This window comes from Xiphophorus couchianus, chromosome 23 (assembly GCF_001444195.1).
Source record: "Xiphophorus couchianus chromosome 23, X_couchianus-1.0, whole genome shotgun sequence".
Classification (NCBI taxonomy): domain Eukaryota; kingdom Metazoa; phylum Chordata; class Actinopteri; order Cyprinodontiformes; family Poeciliidae; genus Xiphophorus; species Xiphophorus couchianus.
The window spans coordinates 24901432-24920993 of record NC_040250.1 but is presented as its reverse complement, the minus strand read 5'-3'; the positions used below and the strand labels follow the sequence as shown (position 1 = coordinate 24920993).

The 19562-nt window shown below is 39.7% G+C and overlaps 1 protein-coding gene across 2 annotated transcripts; it reads left to right on the top strand.

Moving 5' to 3' along the window:
• The first annotated feature begins 3403 nt into the window (after positions 1–3403).
• On the top strand, positions 3404–19312 carry phf6 (PHD finger protein 6). 2 transcript variants are annotated; one of them, XM_028008764.1, is made up of 11 exons: positions 3404–3560; positions 7866–8028; positions 8330–8431; positions 11980–12113; positions 12214–12260; positions 12353–12519; positions 12604–12747; positions 14194–14298; positions 14408–14541; positions 15382–15511; positions 18483–19312. In XM_028008764.1, exons 2-10 carry the CDS (start codon positions 7897–7899, stop codon positions 15509–15511), a joined length of 1095 nt encoding a protein of 364 aa, XP_027864565.1. In that variant the 5' UTR covers positions 3404–3560; positions 7866–7896; the 3' UTR covers positions 18483–19312. The 2 variants fall into 2 exon arrangements, with proteins under 2 accessions (XP_027864565.1, XP_027864564.1); XM_028008763.1 differs by having other exon boundaries at positions 12350–12519.
• Positions 19313–19562: the final 250 nt, after the last annotated feature.

The window sequence follows — 19562 nt, the reverse complement described above, 5'->3', positions numbered from 1 at the left end:
GAAAGTGACGATCACCAGTGTCAGCCAATCAGCGTGTCCGCGGCACAACTCCACGAGACGCCCTCTTTACTGCGGGGTGCGCCTGTTTTACGGCTCACGCTTTTTTTTGTCGTAGAGGGAAGCGCAAAGTCATCAACGGAAGCCCTTCTGGCGGGCTGCCCTGCGAAGGAAATTAAGCGCATCTGATTTGTGTTAAACAAAAAAAATACAAATAAAAAATAAAACCCGACAAGACCTGGGGCTATTTCATACCATTAAACTAACGGTTTAAAATAAAGATAAAGAAACTATTAAAGAAACTGGAAAATGTCGGAGTCAAAAAGTAAACATATTAATTTGTTTAAGGTACTTAGCACAGATAATTATTAAAAATCAAGCAAGCAAAAAATATATACAATTAAAATAATCTATTTCTTAAACATTAGGCAAGTCTGGAGATAAACTTGAAAAATAAAATCTAAAAAAAATTAAATGAGTCCAGTAACAAGTAAATACATAAATAATTTTAATTAACTGAAACTAACCGATTAATTACAACTATTTACTGATTTATTACACATGGCAGACAAACAATTTAAAGTATTTATTTATTTGCCGCATGTTGTTACATAATACCTTCATTTATAGACTGCACAAGAAACTCCATGATATATATATATTTTTTTAAACAAACAAAAAAATATTTCATTCAACCAGACTCAAAGCTTTTTACACACACAAAAATTATTTAAAACAAAACCATCAGAAGTTATCCTTTTAATACGGTAGCTGAAAATATTGGTACTCATTCTTGGGCTCTTTGGCGACGTCTCATCACATCAATATCTCACATGCTGCGCAATTTTGCAAACAGTCTTGGAGCTGCAAGTCTTGTAGCTGCATGAATTATTGTTACAATTTATTATTTAGCAGAGAGCTTGACTGACTAAATGAAGCTCCTGCGTCCTAATCCAGTCATGAATTGCAAAAAACGTATACACTTTAATCTGCACGTAATTGCAAATAATACCTACAGTATACGCAAAAGTAGATTCTGCTAAATTCTCTTAAAACTAGACTGAACCAAACAATTCCAGTAATTCAAAGCAAATGTGTTCCACAAGGATTCTCACAACCTCTCGTATAAATACAGATTACATCAAATACTTATTAATAACTCATATTTTAATGTTGACAACTTCACTGACAGAGTCAGTGACATATACTGTATATAATCCGATATTATGTTTGATGGATGCGCTGCATCAGCTGTATATTGGAACGCGCCAGCATCTAGACGCGATCTGCACTTTCTCAGATGACTCGGAAGGAACGAACACAAGAATCATTTTGAGAATCAACCGTATGGAAGAATATATGTCAAGATAGCTACATATACCCAGACTTAGTCAGGCATGCACGAGCAAATTGTCGTTATTTTTAATCCAAAATTAGCAACAACCAAAAAAAAAAATCTATAAATGAATAAACAATAAAGCATTGTGAAAAATAAATAAACCTAAACCTGGAAATCCTTCACTTCTCAGGAAAATAAATAAATAACTGCATATGCAGCAGAAAGAGAGAGCTTGCCGACTAACAAGCTGCTGCGACTGCTTGACTGACAGGAAACGAGGCCCGAGCAGCTGTCCTGTCAGCTTAAACAATGGGAAGGATCTGAAAATTCCTCGGAGAAGGAGCCACGACATGTTGGCTGCCGCGGTGCTTCTGGAGTTCACCGAGCAAACATGCCGGGGAAGTTAGACCAGGGACATTTACTCGCAGGGTGAGAAAGAGGAGTGAGAGACATAGCAGACAGATCTTTAAAAGAATCTGTTGGAGGGAGAAAAAAGAAAAAAAGGACATTACTTCAATTTCTTTCCAGCCAACTCTAAGCATAAGAAGAAGGAGGGAAAAAGGTTTCAGTGACTGAAGTAATGATTCAAAATGAGTCAACATTAGAAAATGCAAGAAGCTAGTTTGGGTCTTAAAATTAAAGGAATTTACATTCATTATGATTTATTTATTTATATATTTCATAACAAACACCCTAACTGTAAACTTCAGAAGAAAGGAAAGGTTTATGCCTGTAGTGCTAAAAGTAAACTGCATCTAGGACAAAAGCCTATGTTGGTACAAGAGCAGCCTGATAACTGAAAGATCGGCCTATATTTCTATCTTCAGAGGTTGATTTGACTAAAAAAATGTAAACAGTGAAGAAAATAAGCTGCAGTTACTGACAACATGCAGATGAAGCAAACAACAACAATTTATGGTTTTTATGCTGAATTAAACCTTGAAGTCTCAAAGACTTTGCTCATCAAGTCTGAATGCTTTAGGACAGACATTTCTGTGGATGATAACCAATGTGGTCAGAGCATTAAAACTATTCCTCCTGGACACGGTCCGATGACACGGCGCAGCAAAAGAGATAGCTGTGATTTTGATTGAACAATAAAGTTCAATCAAAGAGAGAAGTGAAGTTGCTATCCTGCGAGGTTCACATGTCAACTGCTAAACAAGAAAAAAAACAAAATCTGCGCAAGGATAATTGTTTCGAGATAGTAAAGTCCATGATTTACAGAATTTACTGAAGCTCGAGATCAGGCGTAGCGTGTTGCTGGCATTGCAGTTGGCTCCAGCTGGTGGACAAAAGTTAACAAAAATCTGGGTTTCAACACATTTTCATTTTGAAATGTTACTTTTCCGTAGCCAACTTTCTAGATCTTTGTTGGCATATTACAGCATTTTGACCCATCATGTGAAAAATATTTTTGAGAACTGCTTGAATAATAGTTTTATCTCTAGGTTCACCAAGTCACAATAGTATGTCACCATTTCTCTGCTTAATTTGAATCTCAATTTATTTAAACCATCTGGAAGTTTGAAAAAAAGCAGTATACCAAAGTACTTAACATATCACTCGCAGGAACCGTTTAAGGACCACGCTCCAGGTCAAGCTGAATGTAAAGATGTCTACAGTCCACAAAGTTGTGAAACAAACCGATTTGCTTTTGTGACATGTGTGCAATCAGCCAGTAAGTCGAAAAACAGAATGCTGATGTGTAAAACATAAGGTGTGATGAGACAAATCAATGATAAAGCGCGTGATTTAATATAAAGATAACATTAATATAAAAATACAGATTTTTGTCCTTTAGCAAATTAAAAATAGTTTGATCAATCAAAAATTTTTTCCGTACTTATCCAGACCTGAAAAGTACAGAAAACCAGAGCCAGTTGGTTGGTCTGCTTGTGTCGTTTTTGCTGTTTTCCTTTTATGACTTAAAAAGCAAAACGAATAGTAATTGTGTACCACAACTTAATTACGACCTTTTAACACAGCTCCACTTTTTTGTTGTTGTTGTTGTTGTTGAAAACGTTGCAAAATGCTCGACTTTTATTCCGAAAGGCAGAGCCGGAAGTCGTGCTGTGCTGCGCCGCGGCTAGCTTCATGCTAGTAGGGGGGGGGAGAAAAAAAGCACACAATCACTTCTGAAGGACGGAAAGAAACGCCGCCGTTGTCCGGAACATTTCCCCACGTTTCGTACCTGCTCAGCGCCATAAGATAAAATCAGCAGGTAAGAAGCGAGCCGTGTCTCCGCGGCTGGATGTTGTCCTCTGCGCTCCGTGGCCTGGTGTCGGTTCAGGCCGTGCCGCTGGCGCTACAACACCGAGCTGCTCGCTTTGAACACGGACTCCACACGTATGGCGCTCTTTGCCTTCGAAACGACTCGCGAGGACCCGCGCCTGTCATGATAATTTCCCCGCATTTAAAGGGAAATAAACGCAAGTTTCTTCGGAGGGACTTCCAGAGGAAAAAAAAAACTCATGTCGGAACACACACATTTTCCTACCACCGACCTTTTATTTTCCCGCATCATTTACAGGCCGTGGGAGAACATTTCAGGGGCGCTGGGAATGTTCACAAGAAAAAATAGTTTTCAGTTGAGGCTTGTAGTTTGTTGGAGAAACGAGTTACACGCCCCCTTTAATTCAAAACTTTGGAGGAGAAATTTAGAATAATTCTCATTTTCCTCGTTTCCCCCCCCCTCGCTACAATTACTCAACGACACCCCGGTTTGTTACGAGACCGCTGCATGGGGACGTTTTAGAGAGCAGAGGCAGAAATAAAGATGATTATTTGTTGTTTACCCGGGGCTGTGTTCGTGTTTTCGCCGCCGCAGTGAAAGCCTGGCCCTGCTATCATGGCTGTAATGGCTCTCAATCAAGGCGCCGCAGCACAGTGCTGTTTTGTTTTATTATTTAAAAAAAATCTACTTTTATTTATGAACTAGAACAGATTCGTATTAGTCTCCACTTAAATATACATTCCTGGGGATCTTCCGGGGAATCCGGACAGCATGGCAGCGGATTTCAGCAACACAGGTTTGATCTGTTGCGTTCATGCAGCGAATGCATTGCATAAGAAGATTTTTTTTTTTATTTTAAAAGTGCACTAATTAAAAATAAAATAAAATAAAAAGGAGCAACACATATACATTTGTTAAGCTACAACTCAGACTTTTTGTAAGATCATCCAACCTCCTTTTAGATACAGTCTGTCACTCATAAAATCATAAAAACTACATGTAAGAGTCGGTCCCCTCCTGCCCATTTGGTTGTAAAACGTTTTAATGGAGATAAAAGCTACCATACAAAAAGTCAAACGTCAAAGCACCCAAGTCTCTGGTGACGTCACATAAGGCAGCTGATCACCATTAATTTAATTCAATTTGTACCTAGATTTTTGTCTTTTTTTAAAGAAAATCAAATTCCCTTTTCAGAAGATGAGATCAAGCCAAAATCGATTAACAATTTTGGGAATTTTATATCTTAAAAAAAACACCAAAAAAAACAAACAAACTTGTAGGTCTGCCCTGGAAAGGAATTCATTCAAATTTATTCCTAACAAACTACTGTAACACAGAAGAGGAAAAATAAATACTTTTGAATGTAACAGGACGTGAAACAATATGTCCTGTTACATATTGTAACAGGACAATATGCTACTGCAGAACTGCAGATCTTCACTTGATCTGCAGCTTAATTTAGATTTTTGTCTTTATTTAAATGCATAATAACTAATAAGTCCCACCATTTTCTGTCTGCAAGCACATCAACTCAAAGTATGTGCTCTTATTTTATTCTCTTTTTTGTGTTTGATTTAAAAATCAGATAAGAGGGACATATGGTTTAGTGCATAAACTTTGCTAGTCTTGTAATTGTTTTGCTTCCTGTTGCGTTTAAAATCCCTACCTCAGTAGAGATTACCCCAACGCGCAGTAATGTCTTTATCTTTTAATTTCCGATGTATTGTAAACCTATCATAATCAGCAGGTCAAAACAGCAGAATAAATGAAACGTGGCATCAGCCAAGAAATGTTTCATTGGAGGATCGCTACATCTCTCCTCAACCCCTGATTTGTTTATTATTAAACTGATAAAAGTGCATGCTGTTTTTTTAGATTGTTATTTGCTGCTGATTTATTTTAAAAAAATAGCAAAAAAAGTGAATATATTTTGGGAGTGTTTGAGTCACTGGTCAACAATCGGAGCCATTTTAGTTCAAATTTGGCCAAATCAGATGTTTTGTTTGGCGTCTTTTTTCACTAAAACCGTCTGATCAGCTCGACTCTCGTGCCTCTCCTGATGTCATCGACCCCAGATCCGCACAAAGCGGAATTTGCTCGTTTTACTTTGCGAAATGCTCCAGTTGAAATCTTTACTCGATTGCTCAGCTGTGTTTGCCTTGTCCCGGTGAATGTTTGGTTGTATTGTTTTTGCGCGATTTTGAAAAAAGAAAATAACCACCGTAGAGCATCTTTAAGAAGACGATGTTGTAAAGACTGCAAGTATGACACAGCAGTTCAGTCCCGCAGCATTTTTTCATTTCTTTCACACGGGTGTTTTAGGAACGAGGCGGATGAAATGTGGAAGAACGCTCATGTCGAGTGCAAAACAGGCTGCATGCTGCATCATTTCCAGAAATGCAAGGGGGGGCCGGTTCCTGCCGTGGCACCGAACTAAAACGTAACCTGCGTCTTCCTGAGTCATGCTTCTGCTGTCTGCGCTTTGTTGTCATTTCTGTAGCAGCGTAGAGGCTACGGCCGTGTTTCCATTCACAAAACTGCTGTGGGTGAAAAGTGCCTCCTAAAATTCAGCAGAGACGTCGATGACCTCTGGCTGCGGCACTTCAGAAAAGTTTCATTTCCTCCACTTAGACGATGAACGTCTACATCACCAGGCTGTTAGAAGCTCATCCATATTTCAGCCGGATCAGCCAACGTCTCCCGTCCCGCGTTTGATCCGTTCGAAGGCTGTGCTGAGCTAAACTTGGTGGTTCTCGCACACAGAGCAGCTCTGTTGTAACAGAGTCATTTCAAAGTCATTTAACTGCCGGTTGATCCAAAGTTTAGTTTCCGGACGTTTCTGGGATCGCTTCTCCTCTCTAATGGGTTTTATTTGTGATTCTGTAATACTTGTATAACTTTTTACCCTGTTTTGTTTTTCTGAGAGAAGGAACTTCAAATCCTACAGTAGTGTTCAGCATGCAAGCTAATCGATTAGCTATATATTTAATGACAGCAGTAATAGTTGAACAGCTTGGCTGTAGACATTTACCTTTTAAGAAAAAGAATCTATTCTAAAGAGCCTGAATATTGCTGACAGCGCCAGCCACGTTTATTGACGCTGCTGGTAAGGATGACCACAAAACCTTATAAATATTTTTTTAAAGCAGTAGTATATGGTCACAGAAAAAGTTTAGGAAGTAAAACTTTTAATTTGAGTACATTTACTTAAGAGGGGATGACATCCTACGTTCGAAAATAATTGTTTTTCACAAAATCACTGGTGACATAATTACTAGCATTGCTAACAATCCATTTATAGCAAGTTTAACTGAAACATTTGGTTTGGTTGAACTTTCTTAAGTAGACAGTTTCTATGAATTTTGAATTAAATGTTTTTAACTTTGAGTTTTCCTAGGATTTAGACAAGATATAACTCAGATAATTGTTTATTTTAGCCACGGGTCGCTAGGTTGGGAAAACATCTATAGTCCGGTGTCCATTATACACAGTGGAAAGGTTAAAAAAAAATCTGGGCCATATTCTGGGTTCTGGGCCATATAAAGAGTAAGGCTGAAACGATTAATTGTGATTAATCGATTATTGAATAAATCGTCAACTAATTTAGCAATTGAATAATTGCTAACCGGAGTATACAGACTCAGAAAAAGGCCATTTTGTAAAAATTCCCAACATATTCAGAGCAGTAATTAAGTCAAAGCTGTAGACAAAACAAACACAGTTTGCATTTAAGGTAAAAACAGCTTTGTCTGTAAATATGTTTTAGCCAAAACTCCTCAAGAGGAATCGTTTCAGCTTTTGTTTTTCTTATTTAAAAAAGAAATTGGGATTATTCATTTGCATCTTTTAATGTATTTCTAATATTGTGTAAATCGACAGAATAATTGATTAATCGACAACTAGGTTAAGATTTTTTTTAATCTTTGATACTTTGTCTTTTAGTTTTTATACTTGCTGCAACATCAATTGCCCAATTTTGGAAATGAATAAATCTGAAATCTGAGATAATCGATAGTTGCCGCTCCAATAAACAGTCGACGTTACAGTGCTGCAATCAAAGAATTAAATTTAAGGTTTCGTTCACAGAACTTCCAACAAATGTGACCAATTGAAATGAGATGGATTCGAGAGAAATCATCTCTCAGAGTGAGAATTGATTTCTTAACTCCTCTTTAAAAGCTTCATCACCCTTTTTTTTTGTTGTTGTTTTTCCTTATTATTGGACGACGTCCTCGCGTTTCCACCTTCACGCCTCTGACGGGTTTTCTAATTGTCCTTTTTCTTTTTAATCAGAGTCTCTGCAGCGCGTCAGAAGCGTTTGGCAATGTCCGGGCAGAGGAGAGGAGCCGCAGCACGGCTGCCCAAATGTGCCTTCTGCAAGAGCAGCCGGGACAAGGAGTGCGGCCAGCTGCTGGTGTCCGACAGCCAGAAGGTGGCAGCCCACCACAAGTGCATGGTGAGAGGAGCTCCTTGTTTTCAACTTTTACTGCCTCGCATCCCTCAAGCGCGCGCACGTCTTACCAACCCACTCTGTATGTTAAAGAAATAAACATTACAGCCTAAATAGAACCACTATTTCTGTTTGACTCGTGCAGAAACTAACTCTATGGTTAACTCTGTATGTCTAAATATAAGCCAGGATGTCCTTCTACTAGAAAAATAAATAAACAAACCCAAAACTATCCGACAAATATTTCAGATTTAAAAGAAAAGACATGAAATCCAGCTGCTCGCTGTTCTGTTTCTCCTCTCTACAGCTGTTTTCTTCGGCTCTGGTTACGTCACACTCAGACAGCGAAAACATCGGAGGGTTTTCCGTCGATGATGTAAAAAAGGAGATCAAGAGGGGAAGCAAACTGGTGAGCTCCCACTTCTCACTACTGCATAATGGTAATTGCTGCTCCGCAGAGGTGTTATCTGGAAGCGGGCTTCAAATTTTCCATATTCCTCCATCCTTCATCTTCTTCTTTTGTGCGCGTGTTGAATTTCATAGCAGATGTGTTCATTCTTAAATTAGCTAAGAAAACAGTCTTGACATTTAAGTCTGAAGAGTGTGGGACTTTAACTTTATAAAAATGCGTAGGAACCCTGATTATTATTTATTCATTTATTTATTTTTTGCTGTGCGACGGCAGAATGGATCAGCGCTGCAGAGATTTAAACAACTTGTGCACCAGGGCTCACCTCGTGGGCCCAATCAGAGAGAAAAACAAACATATGTGTCCAGAGATAATTTGTTCACCTCCGGGGCTGGAGGAGGCTTGCTGGAGCCACCACAACTCGGATGTTATTGGTTTTTATAAGTTTTGGCGTGGCTCTCCGTAACTCATGCCGACAGGATGATGCATTGCTCCCTGCTGTGTGTGAGGGGCAGGGGAGAAAACTAAGAAGCAGTAACTGCAGAGTTGCGGTTCCTTGAGTGAGCTAGAGATGCACCGATCGCAGTTTTCTGGCCGATTACAGAGCTTTTAAAAAGCCTAACTTAGCGATTCCGATTTTGACCGATACCATTTTTTTTTGTCTGAAATGTTGCTCAATTTTTTCAACAAAGTTGCCGAATTAGCAACAATGGGGTGACTATTGTTAACTGTAAATGTGCAGACATGACCGGCCAGTCAAACTTCTCTCAAGGGGAGAAAACAAAAGCACAGGGGTTGATTTTTAGACCTTTGCCGAGGTTGATAACATCGGTAGATAAGATCAGCTTCACATGTAAAAATCGTCCGATCTCCCAAAATTAAGGAAATTGACATCGATAAATCGGTACACCCCTAGTTTTTATGGCCGGTTTCCGATTTGTAGGCTGGGTTTAGCTTCATAATCTTCATGTTTAGTGGTTAGCATTAGGATTAACATTACTAAATTTACTATCTTTAGCTATGTTTCCATCTAATTGTCATATGAATTTTAAGCAAACTTTTGAAATGTTGCAAAAAATGGGATAAAAAGAAGAAGGAAAATGTGAATGTTTCCATTTAACATGTAAGATGTTGACGCTGTAATAAACAAGATGCAGAGGTTGCAAGCTAGCATGGATTATACATTTTTGAAAAATTTTGTTATTCAGCCTGAACTACAGCAAACCAAGGAGTGGTGAAATAAAAAAAGTCAAGATTTTTCAAAAATCAAATCTTTGTAAGCATAAAATTCGATAAATGGATCAAATCTATTTATCGTCCAAAAAAAAGAAAGAAATGGAATCAATCAGAATCGTCAGGCTTTTTAAATAATCGGCGATCAGCCGGAAAACTGCAATCGGTGCACCTCTGACCTGTACATCATTCTTGTTGCTGAAAATAGACTTTCCTGACCTGCCAAACAGAAAACAATTAACCCCGGAATATTTCAAATGTGACGCCTTTTATTTTAACAGCGCAAATATTTGAGACCTTTCTTTGTTTCAGATGTGCAGTGAGTTACTGAGCCCCTTTCTACATAAATCCAACACCTGCAAAACATTTGGAGGCCACTGCCCTCGACATTGTTGATCCTTTACTCTCAGATTTTTACCCTTCCAAGGGGTCTTTTTGTGGGCTCTTGTGTCCTTTATGTGATAGTAGGCTGACAGGAAACGGGGAAATAGAGGGGGGAAGACATGCGGCAAATGTCGTCGGGTCCGGGAGTCGAACCCGCGACGGCCGCGTCGAGGACTCAAGGCCTCCAAATGCGGGTCGCGCTAACCGCTACGCCACCACGGCACGCCCACTCTCAGATTTTTAAGAAATTGAATTGTCCTTGAGAGACCGGTCGTGACCGGTATTTAATTTTAATTGGGATCAACAAAGTATGTTTGAATTAGTATTTTAAGGTTAAGAAAATGTTTCTGTTTTACATTCTGCCTTCCCATTATATTTTGGAGTGTTGCTTCCTCTTGCCCTCCTACAGCCATAAATGAATTGCAGACATGTCTTTTTTTTTCTGCAACAATTTCTTTCAAATAACTTCTTGCGCCTCTTTTCATTTTCTAAATTTATTTTTAAACATCCTGCTGATGCTAGAAATGGCTAAGCTTGAGTTTTCATCCTCTTCACTTACAGCATCAACACCAAAGAGTGGCATTGTCAGCCCAGCCTGTTCGCATTTAACGTGGTGTGTTCAGTGACTGGGGACGAGATGGATCTTTTGGGTTTCGAACTGACCGGCTGAACTGAAATCCTCTCCTGTCTCTAGCCAATCTCTAAGATGAAGATAAACCCTCTGAACTCTGAGAGACATTATAAACCCAAACCGACTTTTTCAAGGCTGCACTTTGAAAAGTTTTGCCACCAGCCAACATCGAACTTGGTGCAACTTGTGTGCAACTTTATCTGATTCCTGTAGTGATTCCAAAGCAGCAACTCTGTGAAAAACAAGATCATTCTGGATGTTTTGTGCTCTCAGTGTTATGCTCCAACTTATTCCTTTTTTCTCCTCTCCGAAATCTGGATTTAATCCTCGAATATGTTGACTTGCTTTCTGATGTTTCTCCAATACTGTTTGCTTCTTCCTCCCTGTGAAATGCTCTTATTTTCTTTCAGAACAAGGAGTCTGAAGGTCTTGCTTTTATTTTTCCACAATGAGAGTTCCTGTTAAAAGCTTGCCTTGGCCTTTGGTTATCAGTAAGAGTTGATTTAACATCCTTGTGGAGTCGAATTTACTTGGAGAAAAAAAAAAAAAGATGATTGCATTTATTCAGCTTCTTGACACTTCACAGGTTTTTCATGCCTAAAGTCAGACTCAGTTTGTACGTTGTTCGATATCAGTGATGCTTTTCCTTTAAAGCCAAATTCCCATAGTTTGATATTCGAAGGTGGCTTTTCTCTGGAGAGGAATTATTCATTTAAACGTTCCGTCACTAGCTGCGTTTCCATTACAAATGCGCGCAAACCTTTGTCTACATTCTGCTAATGTCAAAAAAATTTTGTTTTTTTTTTGCAATTGTGGTGTTTCCATTAAATAAGAAATAACCTCAAAATCTCACTTTAATGAGCTTGTTCACATAAGTCATTAAAGTGCATGGCAAGATCTGCATTGGTGTAACAAGACCCTTATTCTTGGGAGCGACTAAGTATGCGGCGTTTTGGGAAAATTGTATACGGTAGTTGTACAGAAGAGCTCTGGAGTCAACACGTTCTGGTGGAGTCCAGAAAAAAAACCAAACTATAAACCACAAAGAAGACTACTTCCTGTCATCTTCTTTGTTGCTTTCGCCAGTAGTAACATCTCTCTGTTGAACACGAAACGTTGCAGTTTTGTGAAATTCATCCATAACAACACGGCTGAAAAACCACTTCATCCCAACTCGACAGCTTTTTATCGAAAAACAAAATTGGCGTTAATGGAAACGCAGCTGCACGTCGGATGTTGGCTTTCGTTAAAGCCATCCTGCCTTGAGCCTCAGCCGAATCTCTGCTTCCCTCCTCTTCAGATGTGCTCCTCCTGTCACCGGCCGGGCGCCACCATCGGCTGCGACGTCAAGACGTGCCGGAGGACGTATCACTATTTCTGCGCGGTGAACGACAAAGCCCAGATCAAAGAGAACCCGTCGCAGGGGATTTATCTGTGAGTTTAGTTCTGAGCTCTTCCCCCCCCGCCGCAGCAACATAAGCAGATTGTTATTCCTTTGGTGGGTTCACTTCAACTAATTTCTTTGTGTTGGCAGCGTTTACTGTCGCAAACACCGGGATGCGTCTCAGGATGATATTCAAGGTGAACAAGAGTTCGCTCTCTGCTGTGAGTCCAATCTATCTAGAGCCACTATAGTTGTGAATCTAAGCGTTTTATTGGGAACGTTTCAGCAGATGCAGAAGAGGAAGGCGTGGCCAACGACTCGGACTCGTCTCCTCCGCAGAGTCGAGGCAGGGGCAGATTCGAGAAAAGCCGAGCTAAGGTGACGTACCGCGGCCAGTCGGAAGAAACCCGCTCCACTTCCTCCTCACAGGCTGCCGACGAGGAGAGCTCCTCCCACGTAAATGCACTCACCGGTTGAAAACCGATTTGTTTCGGTGCGCGTGAGCTCGATTCTGGGTTTGACCTTCATGCCGTGTTTCAGCGGGACAGGTCACCGCTTCGAGCCAGCCTGGGAGACGGCGGCCAGCGCTGTGGCTTCTGCCACGCAGGCGACGAGGAAAACGAAACGAGAGGCGTGCTGCACACAGATAACTCCAAGAAAGTGGCCGCACACTACAAGTGCATGGTAGGATCAGTCATTCAGCCTCAGGATATGCTTACACTGCCAATACGAGCTTTATGTGATAGTCTTATATGGCGTTTCTCAATTATTTTATGTCACGCCCATAGTGTTTTTTTTCACGTCTTCCAGTTCATTTTATGGTTTTACATCTCAAACAATTTCCAAGTTCGATTTAGTAATTAAAGACTGTGATGTGTATTTCTAGACTTAACACAGTAACACATTTTAAAACGGCAAACATTGGCTACATGTTAGCTTTTTGAGCTTATTCTTTTGCTAAAGGTTTATAGCTCTTTAACATGTTTTGTGCAAAATTTGCAATTTGCAGTATTGCTCATAACAGATATCTCTATCTATCTATCTATCTATCTATCTATCTATCTATCTATCTATCTATCTATCTATCTATCTATCTATCTATCTATCTATCTAATGTCAGAAGAGGAAAAAGTGCATAATGTTTTTCATTCACAGTAAACCCAACGGTTATGTAGGCTTCGTCTATTTCCTGGCATTCTTCTGCTACTAGTTACTTCCATACGTTGGACTTTTAGGGTTAGACCAAAAAGAGTCTAACCCTAAAATATTTTTTCCCTATTTAATTTTTCCTCATATATGGGAATAAAAATAATTTTATAACTCTACACTAGCTGTGTCAAAATTAGGACTATCGAGTGTCTTGTGAAGTAATAGTTTATCGGTTTTACAAATTATTTTCAGCTCTGAAACTATTGTTTAAAAGTCTGAGTCTGCTTCAGAGAACAAACCACGGACTCGCGGAGCTTTTCCCGTCAGACCTAGATAATTCTATCAAAAAGTTTTTAAAGACGTAATTTTGCGTCTTTACTCTGCGGTGGTATAGCTGTTCTTGTAATATGAGTTTGGTCTCATATTATTATGACTTCATTCTTGTATTGTAAAAAATGATCTTAGTTCGGCCGTAATACTCCACCATAATTGCTTTACTAACCTCTGTCGCCATTTTTCTTTATCTTTTACGAACCTCGTCACCTCTCCTGATATTTCAAAACATATGTGCCGTCAGCTCCGTTTGCATCAGTGTTTCTGTGTCACCTATTTCTTTTGGCTTGAACATGCAGCCTGTTGATTAATTTGAACACTGCTGCCACGTAGTGACCGGAAGCTTATTTTTAATCAGTCAGGTAAGACTGATTCTCTGCTTCTCACGCCCCTCACTACTTGAAAAGTACTGGTTTAATATATACTTGGGCATCTTTGGGAGCTTAAAAGACCTGATTCATGATTTTATTAATAAATAAATAAAAGGTCCTTTTCCTTCCTCTTTACAATTATGCACTACTTTGTGTTGGCGAAGCATGTCAAATCCTTCTAAAACATGTTGACGTTCATAGTTGAAGAAATTCAAGGAATGAGACTATGCTTCCAGGGGTCACTGTGTATTTCTCAAGATCTCTGATGTGATTGCAGCTTTTCTCGTCGGGGACGGTGCAGCTCACGACTACATCGCGGGCCGAGTTTGGCAACTTTGACGTAAAAACGGTCATCCAGGAAATCAAGAGAGGCAAAAGAATGGTGGGAACATTCATGCAACATCAGGTTTTTGAATTTGAAGCTGACTGCTTTGCCTGACTTATTTTAATATTTGTTTTTTATTGGGGTTTTCGTCTCTTTTTTTTCCCAGAAATGCACACTGTGCAGTCAGCTGGGTGCTACTATTGGGTGTGAAATTAAAGCCTGTGTGAAGACCTACCACTACCACTGTGGGCTACAGGACAAGGCAAAGTACATAGAAAACATGGCCCGCGGCATTTACAAGTGAGCGCAACATTTACTGCAACAGCAAACGCGTCGAATGTTTTGCTTTTGAATTTTCTGTAAAATTATCAAGAGAAATTTCTGAGTGACTTAATAGTGAATGCAGAGTTTACATATAAAAGGGTAAATTTCTAAATGAAGGCTGATTTTTTTCATGTTTTCACCACATTATGTCGGCTTATTTCTGTCAGCATAAGTTTAAAAACCAAATTAAAAATTATTTCTTGCAAAACTCGTTGCTTTTTTTTTTCTTCATAAATTGGATCTTGATGTCACCCCCCCCAAAACTTCCCAAAATCTGCATCAGCGCAAGCAAAATTGATTTCAGAAGACGTGCACAGCTATAATTCCTGAATGCAGATTCAAACACTGCGGGTAGTTTTACAACAATTCTGTTTTTCCTTTGTCACTTTAATAAGTGTCCCAAGTTAATAAAAAAGGATATGAAAGCAACTTGAATGTATTTCATACCAAATGTAAATTGCTGATAGCTGTGTGAGTCTTCCTGTTTCCTGATGTAGCTCTGTATGGTTTTTAGTTACTATTTCTAGTTACTACATACATAGTGCAGAGTGAACAGTTTTAGAGCTTTAAAACCACCTGGCCTGATCCACATCTGATTTTCAGATATGTTTATTTCCATTTTATTGTAAAGCAACAAAAAAAAAGTAGACACTGCCAAAATAAGATTAAAACGGTTCAAACCACTTCTGCTTTTGATTGTTTGCCTGACGATAAACAGCGTTTCAATGGTAGTTAATGAAACTTGAAGTATTGTTGTGGTTTGTTTTTCTTTTTTTTAATAAACAGCTTTTTTTTGTGCTTCCGTTTTGTTCTTAGGCTCTACTGTAAGAACCACAGCGGGAACGAGGAGCGGGACGAGGAGGACGAGGAGCGAGAGAACCGTAGCAGAGAGAGGGCAGCGATCGGCCCCGGAGGAACACCGGCGACGCAAGTAAACGGCAACTAGGTGGGGCTGCACCCACCCAAATACAAGGCGCTGCTCTACACAGCAGAACGTCTTTTGAGATTTTATTCCCTCAAGGAAGCGCAAGTCACACACACAGTGATATGTATGAAGTGTTTATTTTTGTTGACTACGAGTTACAGCTGCCGAACCAATGTGTGAAGTCATTCTTCAAAACGGAAACATCACCAGCATGGGTTAAGGAGAAGAACTGGATTTGTCCAAACATCTGCTTTTCAGATTAAAGTAAAGTTTGCATTTCATTTGGAAATAAAGATCCCAGAGTCTGGAGAGGAAGAGGTGGAGAGGCAACGGATCCACGTTGCTTGAAATCCAGTGTGAAATTTCCACAGTCGGCGATGATGCGGTGTCCCAGTGTTGGTCCACTCGGCTTTGTGACGTGACAGTTTACTACAATTAAACCATAAATGTCAAAGATTCCTACCTGTCATTTTTTAATTTCTATTTTCCATATTGTCATTTCTCTCTTCTTTTTCCAGTATTCATTTGATTTGTATTGTGTTTTTAAAGCATCTTGCATTTGGGCAACATGGCCGAAAATATCCCGACATATCAGTCGATGTCGATAACTATTCAATAGTTTTTTATTTTTTGTTTTAAATATCTGAAACATGCCAGACTGGTCATGTGGTCTTTCAAGCTGTTGTACTCATTTTCTTCGTTCTATTTACACCGTTGTTCTTTTATATTTTTAAGCAGTTCCTAGGCAATTGGCAAAAACTTGAAATTGCTGCTTCGCCAGTTATTGAACAGGTTGTTGCTAGGTAACCAAAGAGTGAATGAGTGAGCTGGTTGATCCTACCAACCTTTCTTAGCGCTCTTTGAGAGGTTGAGCGGCTAAAGTTTTTCTCCAGCCTTCATCCCCCAGAATTGTTTTTCTTTTTTGCTTAGTCTTAGTCTTTTTTTTCTTTATTCTTAAACTTGTTTAATTTTTATCTATTTGTTGTGTTTTCTCTTAAAGTGTGTTGTCTTTTACTTCTTTGCATAATCAATCAAATGTTATTTGTATAGCACATTTCAGCAGCAAGGCACTTTAAAGTGCTCTACATCATAACAAACACAAAAACATAAAGTCATGCAACATAGAATCAACAATCAAAACACGACATTAAGTCAAGTTCCATCATTAAATTTGTAATTGATTACGTTTCAAATACAATCCTATACAGGTGGGTTTTTAGTCGAGATTTAAAGGAAGTCAGGTTTTCAGCTGTTTTACAGTTTTCTGGAAGTCTGTTCCAGACTTGTGGTGTATAGATGCTGAAAGCTGCTTCTCGTTTGGTTTTGGTTCTGGGGATGCAGAGCCGAACCAGAACCAGAAGACCTGAGGGGTCTGGAGGGCTGGTACAATAACAGCAGATCTTTAAAGTATTGTGGTGCTAAGCCATTTGATTTATAAATACTGTTGATTTATAAACTAACAACAGTATTTTAAAGTCTATTCTCTGAGCTACAGGGAGCCAGTGGAGGGACTTTAGAACTGGTGTTATGTGCTCTATCTTCCTGGTTTTAGTGAGAACGCCAGCAGCAGCGTTCTGGATCAGCTGCAGCTGTTTGATTGATTTGTTGGACAGACCTGTGAAGACGCTGTTGCAATAATCAATACGACTGAAGATGAAGGCATGGATGAGTTTCTCTATATCTGGCTGAGACATTAGTCCTTTAATCCTGGAAATGTACTTCAGGTGATAGAAGGCCGACTTTGTGACTGTCTTTATGTGGCTCTGGAGGTTCAGGTCAGAGCCCATCACTACTCCCAGGTTACAGGCCTGATCGCTGGTTTTCAGTTGTAATAACTGAAGCTGTGCATTGACTCTAGATCTATAACTCTAGATCTATAACTCTAGATCGTTCCTCTTTAGGTCCAAAAATAATAACTTCAGTTTTGTTTCTGTTCAGCTGGATAAAGTTTTGGCACATCCACACATTTATCTGCTCTAAGCATCTGTTCAGTGATTGGATGGGGTCAAAGGTCACCTGGTGACATCGTATTGTAGAGCTGTGTGTCATCTGCATAGTTATGGCAGCTAATATTATTTCCTGTTATAACCTGAGCTAGTGGGAGCATATAAATATTGAATAAGAGGGGTCCTAGGATTGAACCTTGGGGTACCCCACATGTGACCCTTGACCTCTTTGATGAGAAGTTTCCAATTGAAACAAAGAAATCCCTATTTTTTATGTAGGATTCAAACCAATTGAGCACTGGACTGAAGAGTCCGACCCAACTCTCCAGTCGATTCAGTAATATGTTATGATCGACGGTGTCAAAAGCTGCACTGAGATCTAACAGAACCAGCACTGTGGTTCTCACACAGTCGTATTTATATGGATGTCATTGAACACTTTTTTTTTATCCCCCCAGGGGGTCTTTTGTGGGCTCTAGTGTCCCTTATATGACAGTAGGCTGATAGGAAACGGGGAAGACATGCGGCAAATGTCGTCGGGTCCGGGAGTCGAACCCGCGACGGCCTCGTCGAGGACTCAAGGCCTCCAAATACGGGTCGCGCTAACCACTACGCCACCACAGCACGCCCGTCATTGAACACTTTTACGAGGGCGGTCTCTGTGCTGTGGTGAGATCGGAAGCCAGACTGGAGGGAGTCAAATGTATAAGCAATTTGAATTGTCTTCAGTGGAAATGTGCTATATAAATAAAGTTGCCTAAAGCAACCCCGGTTTCCTTAGCGACAGCCTTCATGTCAGGCTGAAAAGTTGCTGGAATTCAGAGTCCTGACTAAGCTTAAGCTGTACATGTTTTTGATTAGCTGACATTTCTGTATTTAAAAACAGGTTGTTCTTGTGTTGTACTCTTTATTTTCTGAGGAACTTTAAACCAGTAATCATCAAAATGACCTGAAGTAAATGCTTAAAATATATCACTAGGTAATGAATTTGTATAATGGGCTTCATATCATTCATTGCTAACGTGATACTTTGTCTGTCCTTACAGGTTTGTGACGTGGAGAGAAGCTGAAGAACGTTTTTATACTAAATTTTAGCCTACTCACACAGTCATGGTCCAGGAGCTCCCTTTGGCCTCCCACGTGATTTTTCTTTCTTTTTTTTTCTTTTTTTTATACATTTCCCAGTAAAAGGACATAAGGTTCCAACGTGCACCAGATGTCGTCTTTATGAGAACCTGCCTGGAGATGGCTGGGTACTTATCGCAGATCAGTGTCACCCTGTTGAACGCTGGACCTTCAGAGCAGGATGAAAAGCAGTGGGCTAATCTTTCTCCAGATTCGTCATCATGGGGTGCAGATTAAAGGCATTAGCATGAACAGATGGACTGTCAGTTTTTGCTCCCCCCACCCCCGCGCTCTCTCCTCCCCAGATTACACGAACCGCACTCATGGAAGGCCGAGACTTCTTCCTGCCTCCGTTGGACTCACTTTTAAGAGGGGTCTATTTGTTACTAGTCTTTCTGAAGTTGTGCAGTTTGATTACCTTGTTTCTGATACCATGTCTTAAGAAGTACTCTTCATGTTAGCCTTTCTTTCTTGATAATGTAATATTTTGCTACTGTACTCCCAATCATTAGTATTTTGAATATCCGGACTTCAGACGGCGACGAACTTTGCCAGCATGCACTTGGATTTTCCCACTGTTAAAGCTGGTGTTTATTTTTGTTTTGTTTGTTTTTGTTTTTTATCTGGTTGCTAAAGAGCAGCGCAGAGCTCTTTAGGGGAAGGCGGGTGGACCTTGTTTTGGTGTACTGTTTACTTGTAACTCAAATGTATTCATGGATGATTGGAATAGAAAATATTTTGTTTTACACATTGTCGGCTGAGCCGGGTCTTCATTTTCAGTCCTTGTACAGTTTCCTGGGAAAATGGCGGCTGCACCACCATATTTCTGTACATTACAGTAGTGTAACTATTTCTCACATCCTATTGTGAAAGCTAAACGGAGAAGAGTTTATACGGTACCACATTGGTCATCCTTCGATAAATCAGTAGGGACATTTTAGTCATGAATATAGTTAGCACAAAGAGTTCTTATGGTTATATTCAAAAGTAAAGGTTTTTCT

Excerpts from the sequence above, each read along its gene's own strand:
- phf6 (XM_028008763.1), top strand. The coding sequence starts at position 7,897 with ATGTCCGGGCAGAGGAGAGGAGCCGCAGCACGGCTGCCCAAATGTGCC. Across the intron at positions 12,114-12,213 it reads CCGTCGCAGGGGATTTATCT|CGTTTACTGTCGCAAACACC; the intron begins GTGAGTTTAGTT and ends TTGTGTTGGCAG. Across the intron at positions 12,520-12,603 it reads ACGAGGAGAGCTCCTCCCAC|CGGGACAGGTCACCGCTTCG; the intron begins GTAAATGCACTC and ends GCCGTGTTTCAG.